At 42.4% G+C, this 19,544-nt stretch overlaps 1 protein-coding gene across 1 annotated transcript; it reads right to left on the reverse strand.

Annotated features, from left to right (window-relative positions):
• Positions 1 to 296: 296 nt before the first annotated feature.
• MRPL1 (mitochondrial ribosomal protein L1) lies at positions 297 to 19,133 on the reverse strand. Its single transcript, XM_048049756.2, has 9 exons — positions 19,008 to 19,133; positions 18,747 to 18,852; positions 17,317 to 17,560; positions 15,461 to 15,544; positions 14,179 to 14,250; positions 13,837 to 13,948; positions 12,314 to 12,414; positions 3,585 to 3,666; positions 297 to 564 (listed from the first exon to the last, which is right to left on the reverse strand). Exons 1-9 carry the CDS (start codon positions 19,039 to 19,041, stop codon positions 401 to 403), a joined length of 999 nt encoding a protein of 332 aa, XP_047905713.2. The 5' UTR covers positions 19,042 to 19,133; the 3' UTR covers positions 297 to 400.
• Between the last annotated feature and the right edge of the window lie 411 nt (positions 19,134 to 19,544).

Raw genomic sequence — 19,544 nt, forward strand, 5'->3', positions numbered from 1 at the left:
GTGTGAGGTTGGGTCTAACAGACAAAAACACTGAACAATTTTGCAATTTCAACAGAGTAGAAAACCCAGCATTATGGATATAACACGTGCTGGCCTTTCAGCTGCAGCTGTGGAAATTGGATAGCAGTACCTCGAGCTTACAGCACTACATTTATTAGACTAAGAACTATTATGTGCAAAGAAAAAAAAAAAAAAACACAAATTAGGGAACTGTCAGCTACCAAAAAGAAGAAACTTAGTGTCTTCAGTTTTGACAACATACTCCCGTTTGTGACATAGTTACTTGTTACACAGAATTTAAAAATGAAACTTGTGTATTTATTTTTCCTTTTCACAGAATATGATTTGAAATCCACCATTTGCTTTCCAAGCCTGATCATCAGATCTACAAGGAAAGGCATCAGGTACTAACAGATTCTTGAACAGGTTTTTCTTCATCATCTCCTTCCATTGTTTCTTCTTCTTTTTCTTCTACTTTCTCTACCTCAGGAAGAAGTCCATCAAGGTTCAATAGCAAGCCTTCACTGGTTGAAGATCTAATAACCAACTTCTGCACAAAGGGACCTACAAAACAAAGGACGCCACCAATTTAGTTACTCCAACACTTTTTGTGTCTCCAGGCTGAGTTACCTTAGTACTAATCTAGATCGTGTCAGGTGTATGACAGTCACAGAACGGTATGAGTAGACAAATCATTTCAGTACAGACAGTTTAACATGCACCCTGCCAGATAGGGCTCAAAATGCACTTCACACTCTGGTGCTACAAAAAGGTAGTAACACAATGGCTACCTTATTCCTTCAGTACCTCACCAGCAGTTGACATAATTGATATTCCTGGGCCTTGGAACATACAAATCAAGCTACACACACATACACAGTCTCCTCTAAAGTATAGAAAAAAATCAAGTCAATTTGGAATCTAGTCTGACTAGCAAATTACAGATGGGAAGTTCCTGACAACCTAACAGCTTTTCTTCCAGCAGTCAAATACACCAGCCTAGGATCCAGTTTTCTGAAGAGTGCCTTGGGAAGCGCTTGACATATAAGCATAAGTGAAAAGCCTACTTTTTAAAGGCAGCAGGCATGCCATTCCACGAACAAAACCCTACATTTTTATCTACCACAACATGTAGCACCCATAGCTTCTGCATGGGTTAAGAATGGTGCTCTGCTATCCTGTGCTCTCCAAGAAATTATTTGGGTATTACAAAGCAGTGGAAATAATACCGAGCTCAAGGCAGAAAGTCCAACACATGCTTCCTCCCTATTCCTCCTCCGGAGCAGCAGAGGGAGCAATGCAGGAAAGTTCTGTGAAGTGCAGTCTGATTATCTGTCAATCACATCTGCATTTTGGATTGAAGCTGCACAGGAGGCAAAGGTAAGGACAACAGCATGCATTTGAGGAAGGGGCTGCTGAGGTAGGCAGCGGTTTTCAAGTTCCCTTTGGATTTGGAAAGGAACTGAATAAAACCCAGACTGTGGAGGAAAAGGCTAAGATGTTGTGGTTATTTGTAACACACACATATCCGATCAAGATGATTAGGAAGCAGTAGAGATGATACATGTCTGATAGCTAAAATAGAGCCCCTAGTACAAAGAAAAAAAAAAGCAAACCAATCCCATAGAGCAGGAAGAATACATTTCAAGGTGAGAAACCTAACAAGTCAAAAGACTGAAATAAATGATGATAGATATATTAACACAACACACTCTTCCCACATACAGCAAATAACATTCTCTCAGGTCAACTCCAATCATCCTTTCATCTTCATGATGTCAATGCCATCCCTACATAGCTTGGCTTCTGAGTGTTCACAATTCCTTATATACAATAATTAAGCCCTCTTTCTAACATTTTAATCCTAGTAAAGATGACCACATGGGCACTGAGTTCATTTCCAACCCTCCCACTCCACCCCTCACTGAGTGGTCAGGTCAGAACAACCATGTCAAAAAAAAAAAAAAAAGCTGCTGTAGGCTCCAAAACACATTACAATTGGCTTTCCCCTATTTGCAACTTCACAAAAATTAACTAGCCACCTGTTGATCGCACAAATATTCAGGCGTGCGTGATAGAGAGCACCAAAATAGCCCAAACAATCCTATTTCAGGATCCTACCAACAAATGCTGAAGGAGTCTTTTGACAAGAGGCACTACAGAAATAACCCAATTTCTTTGTGGAGGATTAATTAGAACTACATTATACTCTGAGAACATATGGCTGGTGGTATTTTTAGCCTTGCATTAGATCAAGTGACTTGCAGAGGGATGCCTTTTTAGTGGTAACTGCATAGTTGCACGAAGACACACTACTACATATGGAAAATCTAAAACGAACAGAAATCTGTAAACGAAGCGACTGACAATTAGCAAGCCTACCTAGATTCCCTTCCTGTAAAGGTATGTTGAGGACCACGCTTGCTTCCTACAAATGGCAAATATTTTTGACCAAGCAAGTAAGAACAAGACAAAAGAAACACACCACAGTCATCAAGCTTGATACCAGCAAACAAACAGAAACGTTATCAAGTCCAGAACGGCTTACCCTTACTTAACCAAGTTGGTGTAGTTGATATATGAATCTCATCAATAAAAAAAAATCATGACTTTCTGCTTTTATTTAGTTTTATTTCTAGTCAACTAACCCCTTATACTTTTATTTGGGATTAAATGCTTCCAAAGGCTTGTTTAGTTTGCTTTTCACGGTCCATTCTGTTTGTACAGTCAGAGCATCAGTGGAAGAGACAAAATTTGACTCTTTTTTGCAGACATTAAACCAATATTAATATAAAAACTGGTTGGTTAGATTACAGAAGGCTATTCTTCCCTAGAATTATGTTTTTAAATCACTGTTTCCACTCCAGTAATGCAATTGACATCTGTTTTACATTTACTTCAATATGAAAAAGAACAGCTAGTATATTAGTTGGTCAAATTCTTTACAAAAGAACAGTGAGCAGAACCCACAGGAACAGCATGCCGAATTCATGCTTTTACTCCTTTGTAACATGATCATTCAGTTAGAGAAGGAAAAGAAAAGATTAACAGCTTTGCACCAGGAACAGCAGAAATTTAAAAAACATCTTGGCGACAGAAAAAAATGGTTGTATATATTCAAACGGGTAGTTAGTATCAGACTAGATGTTAGCTGAAGCACTGGCGTTGCCTTAAGCAACTGCAGGTGGATTCTGGGTTCGGATTCTTTGTATTCAGCTTCAAGTGGTGTAAACCAATCCACCCATACCCTGAAGACCCCCATGTCTCACAAGGATTCCAATGTATTGTTATAATCCATTTAAGCATCAACCTGCCAACTCAGTTTTGTACATCATCTCACTTCTTTCCTCACACAGACACTTCTGCAGTGCAATGAGAGTTCACGTCAATAAGAGCAGACACTATTCATGTCCTTAAGTGCTGTCAAGCTGTCAAGCGTTAATTCACTGAGTAGCCTAACAGCTCCCTCCTCCCGTCCCAAGTAGACAAAGCAATGAGGTCATTTAATGACACCCTGGTTAATAATCATTTCTTTATTTTGTTTCTAGAGCTTCAACTAATAGACTGGAAGAACAGCTACTTACCAGAACTTGATGGCTTGAATTTGCAGATATCCTCTAAAATTGTTTTTAGATTGGCAACTATCTGCTCAGTAGGCATATCCAGCTGAAAAAGAATAATGCAGAATTAGCCATGGTGATACTTAAACCCTTAGATTAATAAATCAGTATGTGCTGGGTATGAACATATTTCATTTGGATACATCTTGTTTCTCTGTATCCCTGTTAAAAGAGTTACAAATCCCATTAATGGCCTTATCAAAATGACTCTGAGAAGTATACAAGGCTGTATTTTTATCGTTATTTTCCTTCTCTCTACTCATGACATTCAATTATTCCATTCCCATGACTCTGTATACAACATGTAGCCTTAAAGATGTTTTTAAAAACAACCCACATAAAAGTGCTTTTGTGAAATAGTACTGAAATTAAGTATTAAATATGGGCCCCCAGCATAAGAAGGATGCAGGGATCTGTTAGAACGGGTCCACAGGAAGGCCACGAAGTTGATCAGAGGGCTGGAGCACCTCTCCTACGAAGAAAGACTGAGAGAGCTGGGGATGTTCAGCCTGAAGAAGAGAAGGCTCTGGGGTGACCTCATTGCAGCTTTCCAATACTTAAAGGGGGCTTAAAAAAAGAGATGGAGAAGGACTTTTTGCTCAGGCAGATAATAACAGGACAAGGGGGAACGGTTTTAAATTGAATGAGGGAGATTTAGATTAGATGTTAGGAGGAAATTCTTCACTCAGAGGGTGGTGAGGCGCTGAACAGGTTGCCCAGAGAAGCTGTGGATGCCCCATCCCTGGAGGTTCAAGGCCAGGTTGGATGGGACATCCACCGTAGACTGGTGGCTCCTGGTTCTGCCCGACGTGCTCACGTAACGAAGTACTTACACACTACTTCAGGCACATAAGCAGTCCTCACTGAACAGATCACAAATACTTGGGAGTAAACCAACACCGCTGCTAAAAAATTAGTATCTCCATCTTCCCTCATCTATTAATCACCTTAAACCACAACTGCTATTCATCTCACCTGGAGTCTCTTCAACAATGAGCAACTCACGAGGAAGAGACGCACAAACCTGAACACCCTCGGGTCAAACCCAGGGCTGACTTCTCTCAGCTCCTGGAGAGCTTAACGCACGTTTCTCAGAGTTAATGTTCTGCTAGCGTTAACGCCCTGCTATGCCTTATTTAATCTCCCTGGTCTCACCCGTATCACCCAGACATGTTTATGAAGTCTTTTTCTAGAAGTTTCAGAAGTGGAATTAAGAAAAATGAGCTTGCTTTTTTTTTTTTTTAAACAGAATTAGCTTTGTTTCAGTGGAGTGTACAGACATCACTCGGTCCCGCCTTCTCCACTCCCTCTCAATGTAGCACAAGCAGGTTTTAACAATTCACTTGTCCATAAAGGCATGCATTACAATAGAAATCTTGTTATACTTCCCTAGTCTCCTCCCAGATTTGGTCCATTAATTTCTTTTCATGCTCCTCTGGCAGACTTTTGATCCAAATGCCATTCTTCTGTTACACAGGCCAGTAACCATTCATCTTTATTACTGTTAGGCTGACTGTGAAGTGCTTAATCTTTCATAAATTAACAGCTGTAAAAATTTGTTTGCTAATGCTGAGCATTTCACTTCACTGACAGACTCACCATGCTGTACAGAATTCAAAATAAAGGAACACTTGCAACAATTTCAACAATTATAGTAACTAATTAGAAGCTATATATAAAGGCTTGAACTGTGTTTGCTTCCTAATCTTGCACTAGGTTCAAGTCTCAAGCAAGCCTCCAATTGTGCAACTTGAGTGAGCTACTTAATATTCATCATCTGTCACCAAGCCTGCAAGAACACAAAATATACAGAACTAGCAAGCTGCTCTAAACAGTAAGTTACAATTTCTTCTAAGAACTATAACACATTATGAGAGAAGACAAACATGTCAAAATATGAAGACATTAGTTAATATCCCCTGTTTGATACTACAGGAAAATAGGGCAAAGCGAGTTACATTCCATCATGCAACATGACACATCCCAAGAGATCGTGTACCACAATTTTCTTGAGATGCAGATGGCTCCATAATGAAGACAGGTAATGCCCAAAGGGTTTTAAGTATTTCAAAGTAGCTTCTACATCACCAAAGTATCCCACAGTAACTCTTGGTGTGCGCACAGTCACTGTGTATCAGCACTTAGATATTTAGGTTAATTCTAGCCTTCCCCAAACTGACAGAAGCACCCTGGACCAGATCTCCAAAGCTGCACGAGCTGCTCTGCTCAGATCGATTCCGGTGGGACCTCAACATCCAAGTCCTGAGCCACCCTGACAAATAACAATGCCTCCAGAGGGAACAACTATGAATTTATTTCTAGTCCACTTTGTATAAATACAACCTAACCACAATGGAGCTTGAAAAGATGGCAGTATGTGCTAAAACCAGAGCGCAGAACTGAAGCGTTACCTAACTATAGTTTAGGTCGCTTCTCTCTAGAGCAGCACAAGGTGCTGTAAGGAGGTACAGAGAAGTTATTTGTTCTTTCTGGGGGGAAGAAACAAGTTTCTTTAACAGGACCTCTCACTACCTCTGCTGCCTAGGCAGAAGCTACCTATGAATATCCAGCACTGTACAAGTTTAACCAAAAGAGATGATGTTTAAAGCTCCATTCACAAAGTCCCAAAGCTTCTAATCTACTAGAGGATCTTTAGAAGGCTGCAACTGAACACACAGAAGACCCACTCAGCCATTTGGTGGATACATCTGCAAATGAAGAACTAGAAGATGCCCCGCTATCAAAACACTAGCTTTAAGTGTTAAACTGCGCTTAGGGAATTGTATCAAGAGATCAGTCGTGGCACTACACCTGCTCTACTGATTTGACTACAAGGGCTGTATGTAGGGAATGCAGCCATGGCAGGGCAGAAAAACCTGACAATATAAAAAAAGTTATCAATACCAACAACTCAGAACACTGTGGTAAACAGGATTATCACCAGCTAGTTAACTAAACGCTCTGGGAATCTGGGGACCGGAGAATCAAGTCAAGCTAGCTACAGAAGTCATTTAGACACAGCAAAGGTGCTTTGCATGGCAGAATCTGTACAGAGAATGTGCACAGCATGGGAGGAAGTGGGATATGCCCAAAAAGGAACACGACGTTTGAGACATTCGAGCTCAAGAGCTGTAGGAACCTCCCTCCAAAAACAGTGAGACAGCCAAGTCTTCCAGATGCTAACCTTAAAGGCTGAAAGTAACTGTTGCCTTATACACCCCAGCTGACAAAAAACCCTTCCCACTCCTTGGTGCAGGGAAGAGGTGTGATTTGAGAGGTTCATGATCATGCTGTAAGATACTTAACGGTCTGGGAACCATCATGTGGAAAGACTTATTTGGTAAATATGAAATAAAGAAGCAGCATGTATGATTTATGCATCCAAAAGGCTATACATACACATAGGTTTGCTGTTGTTGTTGTTTTTAATTGAGCAACAAAAAATAAAGGTAATGCTAAAAGGCTTCCTGATGGGAATTTCTATCAATTTCTTCAGGTTGCGACTTGTTTTACAATGGTTTCACTGCCTGGGCTAAAAAGCAAAGCAGAACACCACCTACCTAACCACAAAGCTGACAGCTCTGAAGTTCAAGTCATGCACTAACATATGTACAAACCTACACGTCCACTGCAATCTGCAACCAACTTACACAAATCCAGAAAATGGCTAGCCCTGCACATTAAACAAAACAAGAAGCATGCCAAGGCAAACCAAGGAAGAATGGCACATCTGTTTGCCATTACCTTCTCTGAACATCTCTGGTGCACCAAGATAAAAAAGCCCTAGTCCAGGCATACTGCTGTTGCATTTCAGAAAATGGACGTGCCATCTTTCCCAAAGTTAGACAAGGTCTAACAGTGTACAGCATTGTACAAAGTCTAGTTTTGGTTCATCTATAAAAGATAATGGTTTGAAACTCCATGATCCTTTCAGTTAAGTGACAAAGTCCAGTAGCCCTTCCTTTTATTTAGAAATAACCCTCTTCACATATTTTTGTTATTGAATGGAACTGTACTTGACCATCTCAGCTACTAACATTTTAGTCCCTCATATTTTAAACACTATTGAATTAATTAGAATAACTTCTAAACATAAATGAAAATACTAGCAGGTACGGCACCCCTGCATCAAAAGGAAAACCCCGTAGCTGACATGCTGAAGCTGCCTCATTTCCCTCATAAGCAAGGGTTATGTACAAGAAACGTGGTTAGGTATTAACTTCCAAGTGTACCAATCCAACTGTCCTCATTCCTGTGTCCAGTAAGAGTCCTGTAATACTACCTGCATTGCCATGTTTGTTTTGTTCTACTCATTTCTGCCCCAAGGAGGACAAAGAGAGCCTTTTTCCTCCTCTTTTCCATGCCATTCTAACAGAACAGTCACTTTCAGTTCAGAACAGAGTCATTTCACACCACATTCAAGAAATTTAAAGGAGCTATAAAGCTTGTGCCTTGATCTCAACGTTCACACGTCCTCTTCTTCAGGCAACCAGGATGAAGGATAATGTAAGCTCTAACATGTAGTCCTAAAATAATGCCCTCCAGAGAGCCTCATAGAGTGGGGCAGATCAGTCTGCCCTCTACTTCCAGCCACTTTACCTCCATGGTGGCATGGCCAGAACACCCATGTATCAGCACGGATCCACCTACGCATTTCCAGCTCGGTCTCCAGCTGAGGGTCTTCCCACCTGCAGTCATGAGGACTGGGGCTCCCACAGTGAAGGCTGCAATCAGCCAGAAATTAAGGGTTTTGGCACCTTCACTCAGAACTCAGGTTCCAGCTTTTCTGAAGACTTACAGGGCAATGCAGCCACTAAAAACTGGCCGTTTCAAAAAGGGAACTGGAATTTTTATGGCTTTATCTCACGGCATGTCAGAGACCTGGGCTGCCTAGCAGCCATTCAGCCAGAAAGCTAAATCAGTTCTCAAGGCACTTAAACTGGGCTTACAGTCGTGGCATCTGACATGGGGGAAATCTACTCCAAGTCCCATCCTATAGCTCTCATAAGACAATCTAACAAGAACAGAAAACCCACAGATCCCCAGCATTTCACGGTTTAGCTCCATCAACTCCAAGATCTAGAGTTCCAACTACCAACAATACTTTATTTTTTATTTCAGTCAAATGTGAAACAAGTTCATGAAGAGAGACATGAGTTCACAGCTCTGTTTTCTGAGCAAGTACATTTTGTCTCCTGGTGCTACTAAGAGATGAACAGAGCCCTGTTTTACCTGTTAGCAATGGTGAGACATTTCTGGAGCACAGTAAGCCGCCAAGCAATTAACAACGGTACTGTAACCAGCATCCCGTAACAATATGTAACCTCTGTATGTCTCTGCATTATTCAAGTAAAACCAGATTTCCTCTTAATTTCAAGAGAAGCACTTGACTCGGCTGAACTCCAAGAACTTGTCCTCAGATGTCTCTATATAAAATGTTAACTAAATCTCTTCAGAGCAGGTTTAGAGCAACTCCTAACAAATTTTACTTTGCACTGCACCAGCATAATAAAACGACTCCATTTTGCCATAATTCAGGGAAGTCAAATGCCTCTCATGACAGCGAAGGCGGGAACTGGAACATCTCTGCTTTCAGGAACAAAAAAAAAGCCCCCAAACCAAGAGCTAAGTGCTGACAAACGTGGCAGATGAACATTTCCACAGAATTGGAGAAAACATTTAGTGGACAGACAGTATCAGTTAAAGAGCACTGACCCATTTTGTGTTGCCTTGCTTTCACTGGCTTCAGCTCAGTTATGAACCTTCCCAAGAAGGTCAGAAGGGAAAGGAAAAAAAGCATTTCTCTGTAAGAGCCTGGTGACCCTGCAGATATCCTTTTCTCATCCTGGCACTCAAGCTGGTTGCGCTTCTGAGATACTAGCAATGTATAGGAAAGAAAAATGCAGGCACAGAATACCCCTTACTGAGGCTGTGCCCTTGGTCCTCGCTGTTGTAAAGTGCTGTTTCCTGTTCTATAGTTTACTTCGCTATGTTTTTCGCCATCCTCAGTCCTTGTTTTGTTCCAAATTCAAGCCTTTTGCCATATAGGATTACTAGGAAGACATTACTTTGGTATAGCACATACCATCAAGAGCTCCACAAGACCTTCAGCTCTTGCTGAGGTATGTATTGTAAGGCTCAATGTCCCTCACAGCCTGCAAGGACACTGACACTTCTGGCCTTCCCGACGCTGACAGACGAGGGAGGTAGGTGCTACTGCCAGTGCAAATTGCCATTTCCAGCCTCAACTCATGATTTCCACTCACCAAGTTTGAGAGGCCTCTGGTTCAGTACACCTCTCTCCACACTCCTAACCCTGTAAAGGAAATGGTGCTCCTGTGCACGTCCCTCCCCAAAATGTATATCCTTCCAAACAAACTTTTAAGTCTCACCTCAAAATAACCTTCCTGCATTTCACAAGAGAACTGCTTCCCAGGCAGCTCCCTGCACAGACACAGAAACAAACCAAAAACTCCTTCCTGGTGTCACCTTTACATTTTCTAAAGACAACACCTCCAACTTTGGAGAAAGAATACTTCATAGCAGTCAACAGCAGCCTATCCCAATTCAAAAGCTGTGTCAAAACCCTCAACAAAAATGACTTCAAGCTGCCCTCTTCAGATAGCATGATTCTGAAGGAGACATCCCAAGTGTCTCAGTTGTCTCTCTTCTGCTCTAAGCTCTGTGTCTTAAAAGAAGATTTTACATTCTTGGTTTCACAACTTCAGATCTACTAATTAGACTTAACTATTGCCAACTCCTGGGCTTTTCAAAGACATCTCAATTACTCACTACATAAGAAAACACCACTGAGGCTGCTGACTTATGTGGGAGGGCGGCATTACTTCAAGCTATGGGCCATAACTGAACTAACAGGCAACATAAGACAGCAAGCAGCACTAAAGGGAAAAGCTCTCTTTGAGAAACACCAGCTTGGCAGAGTCCCAGAAACATCTATGCCACTGCTTGGAACACAGCAATAGATCTTTACACTTCTGTGTAATTCACAAATGATTATTTTCTCACTGACAAGGTTTAAATTTAAAGAGCTCTTGATTTAGTGGTGAGCAGACATGCATAACCACTCAAGGCTTCCACCACCTCCCAGAGCCTTGCCTGTGCCAGCTTTCCTCCCAGCGGCGCTGCACAAACAGCAGCACAACTAGGTCAGGCACAGGAGAGCAGCTACAGAGGGTGGAGACATTTTACACGAGCCGTAACCACAGTCATCCTCTGGCGTCCAACTCCCTGAACACGTCACTTCCACTGCGGTGGAGTCACCTCTGCCACGGAGCTGATGTTACCTTACCACAGCTCAACTGCGCACAAGTAAACCCCCAGCACGCTATTTCCGATCCAAGATTAAGAGCTCATTCACAAGAACCTGCTATTTACTAATTATAATTTAAAAAATGACATCTCTGGCTGCACCGTAGCTTCAGAAGTGCTTACAGAAATGCAGGGCCTGGGCCGCCCAAAGAACCTAAGGTGCCCTGTAACGCCAGCAGCTCATGGCAGTAACAGGACGTGGTTTAAGTCTCAGAAACTCTAACCACAGCAGTAAGAAGCTATACCAAGTACAACCAACTGCAATTGCACGGAATGCTGTCAAGCTATCCGAGTTTTGATTGTTGTTATTAAAAAAAAAATATTAAAAAAAAAATGTTGTTTTTTTTTTTTTAGATTAAGTGTGAAAAAAACTTTCAAAGATATTTAATTTGCAAGTATTTTAAAGGCTGATCAAGAGGATTACAATTAAAGTAGTCCAAAGCAAAAAATTAAAGATATAGAATACAGGCAAAATACTTGAGAAGGATTTTCTTTTTTTTTCTTTTTCCATTTTATCTATGGATTTGAAGTGTTTTATGTAGTCACATCAGACTTATAGACAGCTAAAGATACCTCCTGCCTGTATGAGAATCTAATACATAACACATTTTGGGAGAATAGTCCTGAAAACCGCAGTTTTGAGGTATTGTACAGAAGAACAAGCCCTTTAAATTCATATGCACAACTCACAGGAGCTAGCCAAAATCAACAAACTTGCTTATCTAATATCACCAGCCAGAACTGCAGAGAACACAAGTCTTGTGAACTTCCTTTCTGTACCAGTATCAGTTAAAGTTACAAACGGGTAGGATTACAAATAGACAAAACAGAATGGAAGTAAAACAATTTGGAACAGGAAAAAAAATACGGAAAAAAGCTTAAGAGCCTATAACAAGAGAAAAGACACCCTTCAATAACCCGGTTTCTTATGACGGTAGTCAAAGCGCAGATTAATTTTACATTTCAGGTATGGTGCAAACAGTTGGTTTGTTTCCTCCCCTGAACCAGGACTAAAAGTTCTTAAAATTAAACCATGACTAAAAATTTCCTAAATTAAACCAGCCTTTAATTATTAGGTTCAAGTGAATACAGTTTGATCCAGAGATCCCACTCTTGGCATCCTTAACTTCTCAGCATTAGATATGTCTTGCTTCCAGTGGAACCAGCTTCCATCACCATACTTCAGTGACATACAAGGCTCACATCAGCTGAACACGTTGCACAAGAAACAGTAAAGTTCTTTTTAGTCAGTGAAATAACACTTAAAATCTTGAGAATGCACAGGTCAAAAACTTTTCTTCCCTGCTTTAATACTAACTTCAACTCTGCTCAGTAGAGAACACTTAAGAACTCTCCATACTTACTCTTGCTATTCTCGTCTTGATCACACGCTCGTCTTCCACCGTGTACTCTAGACCTTCTCTAAAGAGTTGTAGCATTTTGGGGATATCGTGGCCCAGAGAATCTAATTAAAGACACAAAATCTGGTTAATGTTTATGAGTAGGGCATAACATACTGCTAGAAAAGGGAGAACTCAATGTTTCAGCTAAAGCAGTTAAACTCCAAAGAAAAATGTAGTTTCATGAAGCACCCTCACACATCTTCTATGAAAATCTCTCTCCATATTCATTCCTTCCTCATCAATCAGCAGACATTAATAGATGATATAGTAAAAAAAAAAAAAAGTTAAGTAAGATTTCACTTCCAATAAAGAATCTGTGAAGAGCGTACATAAGCAGTCATTATTACCTAATTCCTAATATAATTAGTTTGGAAGATCAGAACCTACTGAGTTAAATTTAGAATAAGCCCCAAGCGTCTACCTTGAAAACAAACACTCCACAACTGTGCAATAGCAAGATTACACACTACGTGAAACATCCTGGCCCAGTCCAGCCATTGAACAAGTCAAGACAGCTGTTTTGTTATCTCAGCTGCAGCTCATCTGACAGATTTACAGCACCACTCGGTTGCTTCAACTACAAGTATTATTTCTCCCACATGCCTTTGAGTGTCTCCAAGAGAAAGCAGCCACCAATAACCTACAAACCAAGCAAATTTGTAATGGCGTAACATAACTTTTGTTTGTCCCCAGAACATCTGGAGTATTCTGTTGCAATGCTTTGGGCAGGTTCGTATGTTTGCCTCAAACATTTAGGAGGCTAAAAACACTGCCTGCAGCCTGTAAAAACATTGTTAGGGCAGCAGGGGAAAGGAATTTGGTTCAAGATGTAGCGTTTCATGCAACTGACACTGCTCACGTGAATAACTTTTTTCCTGTGTTTGAAAGACCCCCGAAGTACAGCAAAAATAAATCAAGTCAGCAAGGGAGACAAAATATTCAGAGACGTTTGATGCTGTGAGAACCTGATCTGAATAGGAAGTTTCTTGAGCATAATGAAAAGGGAGCAACCACACAGAAAAGTTAACAGGTTATACTAACAAGAAGCATAAATACTGTTATTAAGAAGCACAGACAAGTACATAGAGCAGTCATGTAGCTGGGATCCAAACAACTGTACAACAGTCAGACAGCGCAACTATCTCAGTGAACATCTTTTTTTCCCCAAAGTTGTTTCTATTTTCCTACGTAACTTCACTCCATAAAGTTTGCAGTACTATTACAGTTGATCAGATATTAACTCACACGCACAACTAGTTGACAAAACTTACCTTGACCGTAATCCCAACGTTTTTGTTGCAGGGGAAAGGCACAGTACTAGGTTCCTAAAACAACTTTCACATATGACAAAAGGAGTGGCTCAGTCATATGCAGTCAAATACTCAGTGTAATTATATGTCCTCATGAAAAAAAAAAAAAATCACCTCAAGAGTTAATCTTGTCCCAGTACTTAGATTTATTAAAAAAATAAAAATGCTTCTTACTTCTTTTTGTGCTGGGGTATTTTCGTCTTAGCTTGCCTCTTAATGGTATTAGTTTAGGCATTATTGCAGGAACAGCTACATAGGAGTCCACTTGGATTTCATCTTCCAAAATCTGCAATAAAACAAGGTAAAATATATTTAGGAACACAATAAATTAACGAAGTACACAACTTCTATGCACAAAAATGTCAGAGCACAGAAACCAGTATCTTACTCTTTATATTGGCTGCTAACCTCAAGCTACAGCTTGCTGGACATTAAGTTCTTTGCCCCCTCCCCGCTTGGTCACTGTTAAAAGCTACAATGTTTAATTCAGATAATTCTTAAAAAAAAAATAAATACCCATTTGATTAATTCAACTCCTCCTACAACAGCAGCTCCATTCTCTCGAGCTATTTCAGCTTCTTGCTCATTCTGTTGAGAGAAAAAGAATTTATTAGCATCTGTACTACCAATTAGTCTATATCAACAGCATTGGATAGGTTCTTTACCTTGACAACGGGATGTAAGAACGGACTATATACTAGTTAAGAAGGGAAGAAGAGTTTAAGACAAACCAGAGATGAAAAAAATATATCTAACACTGGCGATTTAGTATTGGAGCAGCAACCCCAGTTCACTTCCAGTCCTAATAGAAAGCAGTATTCAAGCTTTCAGTTTCTTTCTGGATAAAAAAAAAAAAAAATCATCCCTTTGGGGAACAGCTCTGTCCCATGCCCTTTCTCTCTGATCGTCATCCTCTGGAAGCTTCAACCAATCATCCACTAGGTGGAGTCAACATGTGCCATTAATCAAAGCTAAAAGAAAAGCATGAAGCAGGCTTCTTAAAACCACCATAAAATACGGCTATTTACTTCTGAAAGTGCTATTAAACTATTGCTTCAAATAGCATTTAGAAGTCAACTTTGGTTTTCCTGTTTTCAAAGAACCATCAACTAAATCCAGGGCACTTCTCTAGAATCATTTCATACAGGTTATTTTGTTAGAAAGATTAACAGGCGAAGAACAACAGCAAAGAGACTGAACTAGCCTCACACAGATGCTACAAAGGCTCTCCACACCATTTCACATCACTGATCTCCTAGCACGGCAGATGAAAGGTTTGGGGGTGAGGCAGGGCAGGGTATTATTTAGATTGGTTGTCTATATTTTTTATTTGAGAAGTTACTGAACACCACCGCCACTCAATGGCGAGCCGTTACAGCATAAGCCACTGCGAGTAACTTCTAATTTGCACTGCCTACTAAGGCTTCAGACAGCAAGGTTAGACATGACTGCTAAACCAAACTGTCCACCTTTATTACAGGATAATCAAAGTTTTTACTCTGCAAACAGACTTCAATAATTTCTCTCCCTCAGTCACACCTACGCAGATGTTCACTCCCTGAGTGTATTGCTAGAATAAATTACGCATACGTAGATATATCAAGATGAAGGAAATTCAAGGTGGTTGTTAACACATTAAGGCGCTGCTGAAGATGAATCCTCAACAGGCTTGAGAATCCTGCAAAGCATTTAGAAAGCCTTCCCAACACAAGGTACAGCGCATACAACACGACTAGATCCCATGCAAGAGCATGCTAGGTTCATAGCACATATAACTAAGTAACTCGTGCTTACCCACCTCTGTGAAAACCAGGACCTTATTCACTTCGTCTGTAAAGCGATATGGAAGAAGAACGGTGCTTGCAAACGGATCTACTTTTTTCTAAAAATAAAGGAAAATATTGAAACAAAAAAGAAATCATGACTTCAGAGCAAGTCATACTAAATAATTTTGCACCCACACAAATGCACAGATGCAAGCATCTTTGACTAAAACATTTTTAACCACAATATACTTGCACGTAATAATCATAATAAACCAGCACAATGCACAGATTCTGACTGCCTTTGTAGGTCTGGTTTGGAGTAGCAGAATCTAGACTTCACCAACATAAAAATACATGATTTATGTATGCTGATGCTTGCCCAAGAGAAAGGGGCTGGGGTCAGTGACTCCTGCACGTGGAACTGCTGCCACGCTCAGGTGTCGACAGTAACGCACAGGGGGGTTCTGCAGTCACAGCTCATTTACATTAAGTTTCTGAGTAGGTAGTGGCCAATGCAAAGCATCAGCAAGAAACGTGTCTCTCACCAAGGCTTAAGAATGCCTCACTGCTACTGGAAGCAGGAACAAGAGGTCTGTGAAAGCATAAACTTATCTAGCTCTAAGTGACTCTGGTATACCAAAGGGATATTTAGTTACACGCACAAAGAAAGAAACTTTAAAGAGACCAAACTGTTTTCTAGCTCTGAGGGAAGGAGAAAGAGTTTCAGGGAAAATCTAAACTGGGCTAGGTGCCTTTGAACTGACAAAAGGGAAGAATGGCAATAAAAGCTAAAATACTCCACCAAGACAACACTCAGACCAGACTCCTAACAACCTCCTCTGAAGCTGAGAGCGCAAGAAATGTCACCTAGCAAAAATTTGTCCACACTTTTTCCTCATTTCTTAACCAGCGTCCTCTGAAGACTTGCAAGGACACCATTCACTTTTAGTGTCATGAAAAGTGCTCACATTGACATTTCCACTTAACATGAACATGTCATTAATCCAAGCCAGAAAAAACAAATAGCTGCAAGAAACTCCTCCAGAAATGATGGTCTTAGCAGCTTAACAGGAATCCTGGCTCTCTTGCACTTCACCAAGGTAACAGAGCAAGTCCCTCTGCTCTGGATTCAAGTCCAGTCTGTTATACTGACTAGGAACTGGTACCAACTGTGGTCAAGGGAAGTGAAACTATCTCCCAGTAATTGCTGAAGATACCGGCAGCTCTCTGGCATGCAGCAATGTAAATAGGGGTCTTGCATGAACCCCAAAGATCCCAGGGAAATAAATGATGAAATAAGGTTCTTCAAAACAACAACAACAACAAAAAAGGCTTCCCTTTCACTGCCTCTTGGTATGGAAGAAGAGCTGTGTATGCGTAAGTGCCTTCACTCCAACAGTACCCACAAAAAACATCATAAGCAAACAATACCCTACTTTCAAGGCGCACGACTGAAAAACAAAAATAAAAATATGGCAGGGGACAGAGATGGCAAGAAGCTAATATACACTTCTCCCTGTAACAAAGAATCCAGAACAAAATATAAGCATGATTTTGGTAACACACCTTCAATTGGAAAGCCCAAACAAATGTGAAGTTCAGTTTGATCTGTTCTGCCTGGACCTGATTTTCAGTCACATAATAGCCCATCTTTGAAATTCTTGAAGGTGCTTACCTTGACCCCAAGAATTTGAGCCGTATTTAATAAGCATACACACAATAAAGGCATAAAGCCACCTGCAAAAGCAGACTGTACTCTGACAGCCAAACAGAGCAGTTGGAAGAAGCAGCTGAGAAGGCCAACAGAAACATCTACTCTACATTTAAAACTCAGCCTTCCCATGTTACAAAAAAAATCAGAACACCTCCTTATCCTCTTTGAACTTACCTTCTTCTGCAGTGCCGTATCTAGAAACACATTAATATACACATACTGTTTTGGGTATGTGAAGTCTAGTTCCTGAAATTTCTTTAGCATACCGACAGCCTCTTCTACATTATAGGATGGCCGCTTGTAAAGCCATGTCAAGTACACATCATCCACTGGCTTGCTCATCAGAGGCCGCCTGATAATTCCTTTTTTCTTTTTTGTTTCTTCCTGCTTGGCCTTTTGTGAACCTCTTTTTGCATTTCTGAGACAAAAAGAAAACAAACACCATTGTTAGATCATCAGCAGAAGAGTTTGGCACTTGCTCCAAGAAAAAGAAGTAAACGCTGTCATAGGTCAGTTAATTAATGAGTAGTTACCAAGGTAGGCTCTACACATAAGAGCAAGTAACATCCTTAAATTCACTCCAATCACTTGTCTCATATGGCCAAGACAAATCAAGCTTCCAGTGGAGTTAACAAACACAAGCTCCAGTCTTTAACTCCGCTATTTTGAAAGGCTCTCAAAATGAGGGGGAAAAATAGAGATAGAAAAGGATGCTCCATTCCTCTATTAAAATGAAGGTTAAAATTGAAAAAGTTAACTATATTCCAACGCTCTTGGTGTACAGCATGCTCCGCTGTTCCGCGCACAGAACGCATTTTTCTTCTCCCACTTATGCAGCAGTATCAGACTTTAAGAAACATCAAAGCAATCTAGGTGTCTAGCTGAGGTCACTTGGTTTGTTCAGCTTGGGTTCCACACAAGGGTCAGGCGCTGAGCTCTGCTCTCTGGGGAGAGCGACAGGACCCAAGGGAACGGCACGGAGCTGGGACAGGGGAGGGTCAGGCTGGGTGTTAGGGAAAGGTTCTGCACCCAGAGGGTGGTCGGGCACTGGGACAGGCTCCCCAGGGCGGTGCTCACAGCACTGAGCCTGCTGGAAATCGAGAAGTGTTTGGACAACGCTCTCAGACATCTGGTCTGATTTTTGGGTGGTCCTCTGTGGAGCCAGGATTTGGGCTCTATGATCACTCTGGATCCCTGCCAGCTCACGATATTCTGTGCTGTGATTTTATGATAACGTGAGGCAAGAAGAGGAACGGTCTGAAACCAGTTCCATAAGCTCAGCAGCTTCCAAGCTGACACGATTCCTTCAGCTGTAACCCAGCCATCCTTTTCAAAACCACGTAACAAAACCCATCGGGTTTCCCCCCCCCCCCAACAGCCGTTGGGCTCCTTACTTGAACCACTACCAAAAACCCTCCCTGCGGGCCCAGCCCTGATCTCCCCTCTCCGCACTGCTTCCCTGGGACCCCACTGCCTGCGGGAAGCCCCCCGAGAGCAGCTCGGAGTGAGGGCAACACCTCACACACCACCACCACGGCCCCCTCAGGGGCAGCGGGACCCTCCTGGACTCAAAGCCCAGCCGAGGGGCAGAACTACGCACTCACTTGGCGGCCGCAGCGTAGCAGCAGACGGGCTGCGGGGGGCGAGGCGAGGCGGCGGCGAGCGGCTGGCGGAGCCCGGCCAAAGCCCATCGGCAGTGCGGGGCCAGAACTGCGGGAAAAAAATAAACGCAAACGGCGCCTCAGCCAGCCGCCCGGCCGCCTCCTCGGGCTCCCTTCACCCCCGGGCGGGTGAGGGCGAGGAGACAAGCGGCCGGCTGGACGCAGACGAGGCCCCGGGAGCCGCGCCCCCCCCCCCCCCTTCACCTCTCCACACGCAGCGGCCGCTGCCGGCCGCCATCTTGCGCGCCCGCCGCACCGCCCCGCCGAGCCTGCGGCGGCGCCACCGCCCCGCCGTCCCCCCGAGCGCCGCTGCCGGCGCCCAACGTTCCCCCCGCTCCAAGGTCCCCCCCACCCCCTTCGCTCTCTGCTAAAAGGCCGGGGAAAACGGCGCCGTCCCGGCATGGTCCGAAGGCCAAGCACCAAAAAAACGCCCCTCGGGGCTTTCAGGGGGCCGGGTGGCGTGATGTGTGTGAAGGGAGGGTTTGGGCGGACAGTATTAAGGGGATCGTGAGGCACCGTGCGCCCGCCGCCGTGCCCAGATCCCGACAGGCCCCGCATCGCTTTGCCATGGCCCTGAGCCGGTGGCTGCCAGGGGAAAGGGTTTAAACCATCACGGTTTAAGCTGACAGCAGCCAGAAACCTGAAATGTGCAGTACAGATCTTACCCATAAACATGCTAAAATAGAAACAAGGCAGAACGAGTCGCGGGAGAAATGCACCGCGTGAGTCACTGCCAGCCTG

This window comes from Anser cygnoides, chromosome 4 (genome assembly GCF_040182565.1).
Source record: "Anser cygnoides isolate HZ-2024a breed goose chromosome 4, Taihu_goose_T2T_genome, whole genome shotgun sequence".
Classification (NCBI taxonomy): Eukaryota; Metazoa; Chordata; class Aves; order Anseriformes; family Anatidae; genus Anser; species Anser cygnoides.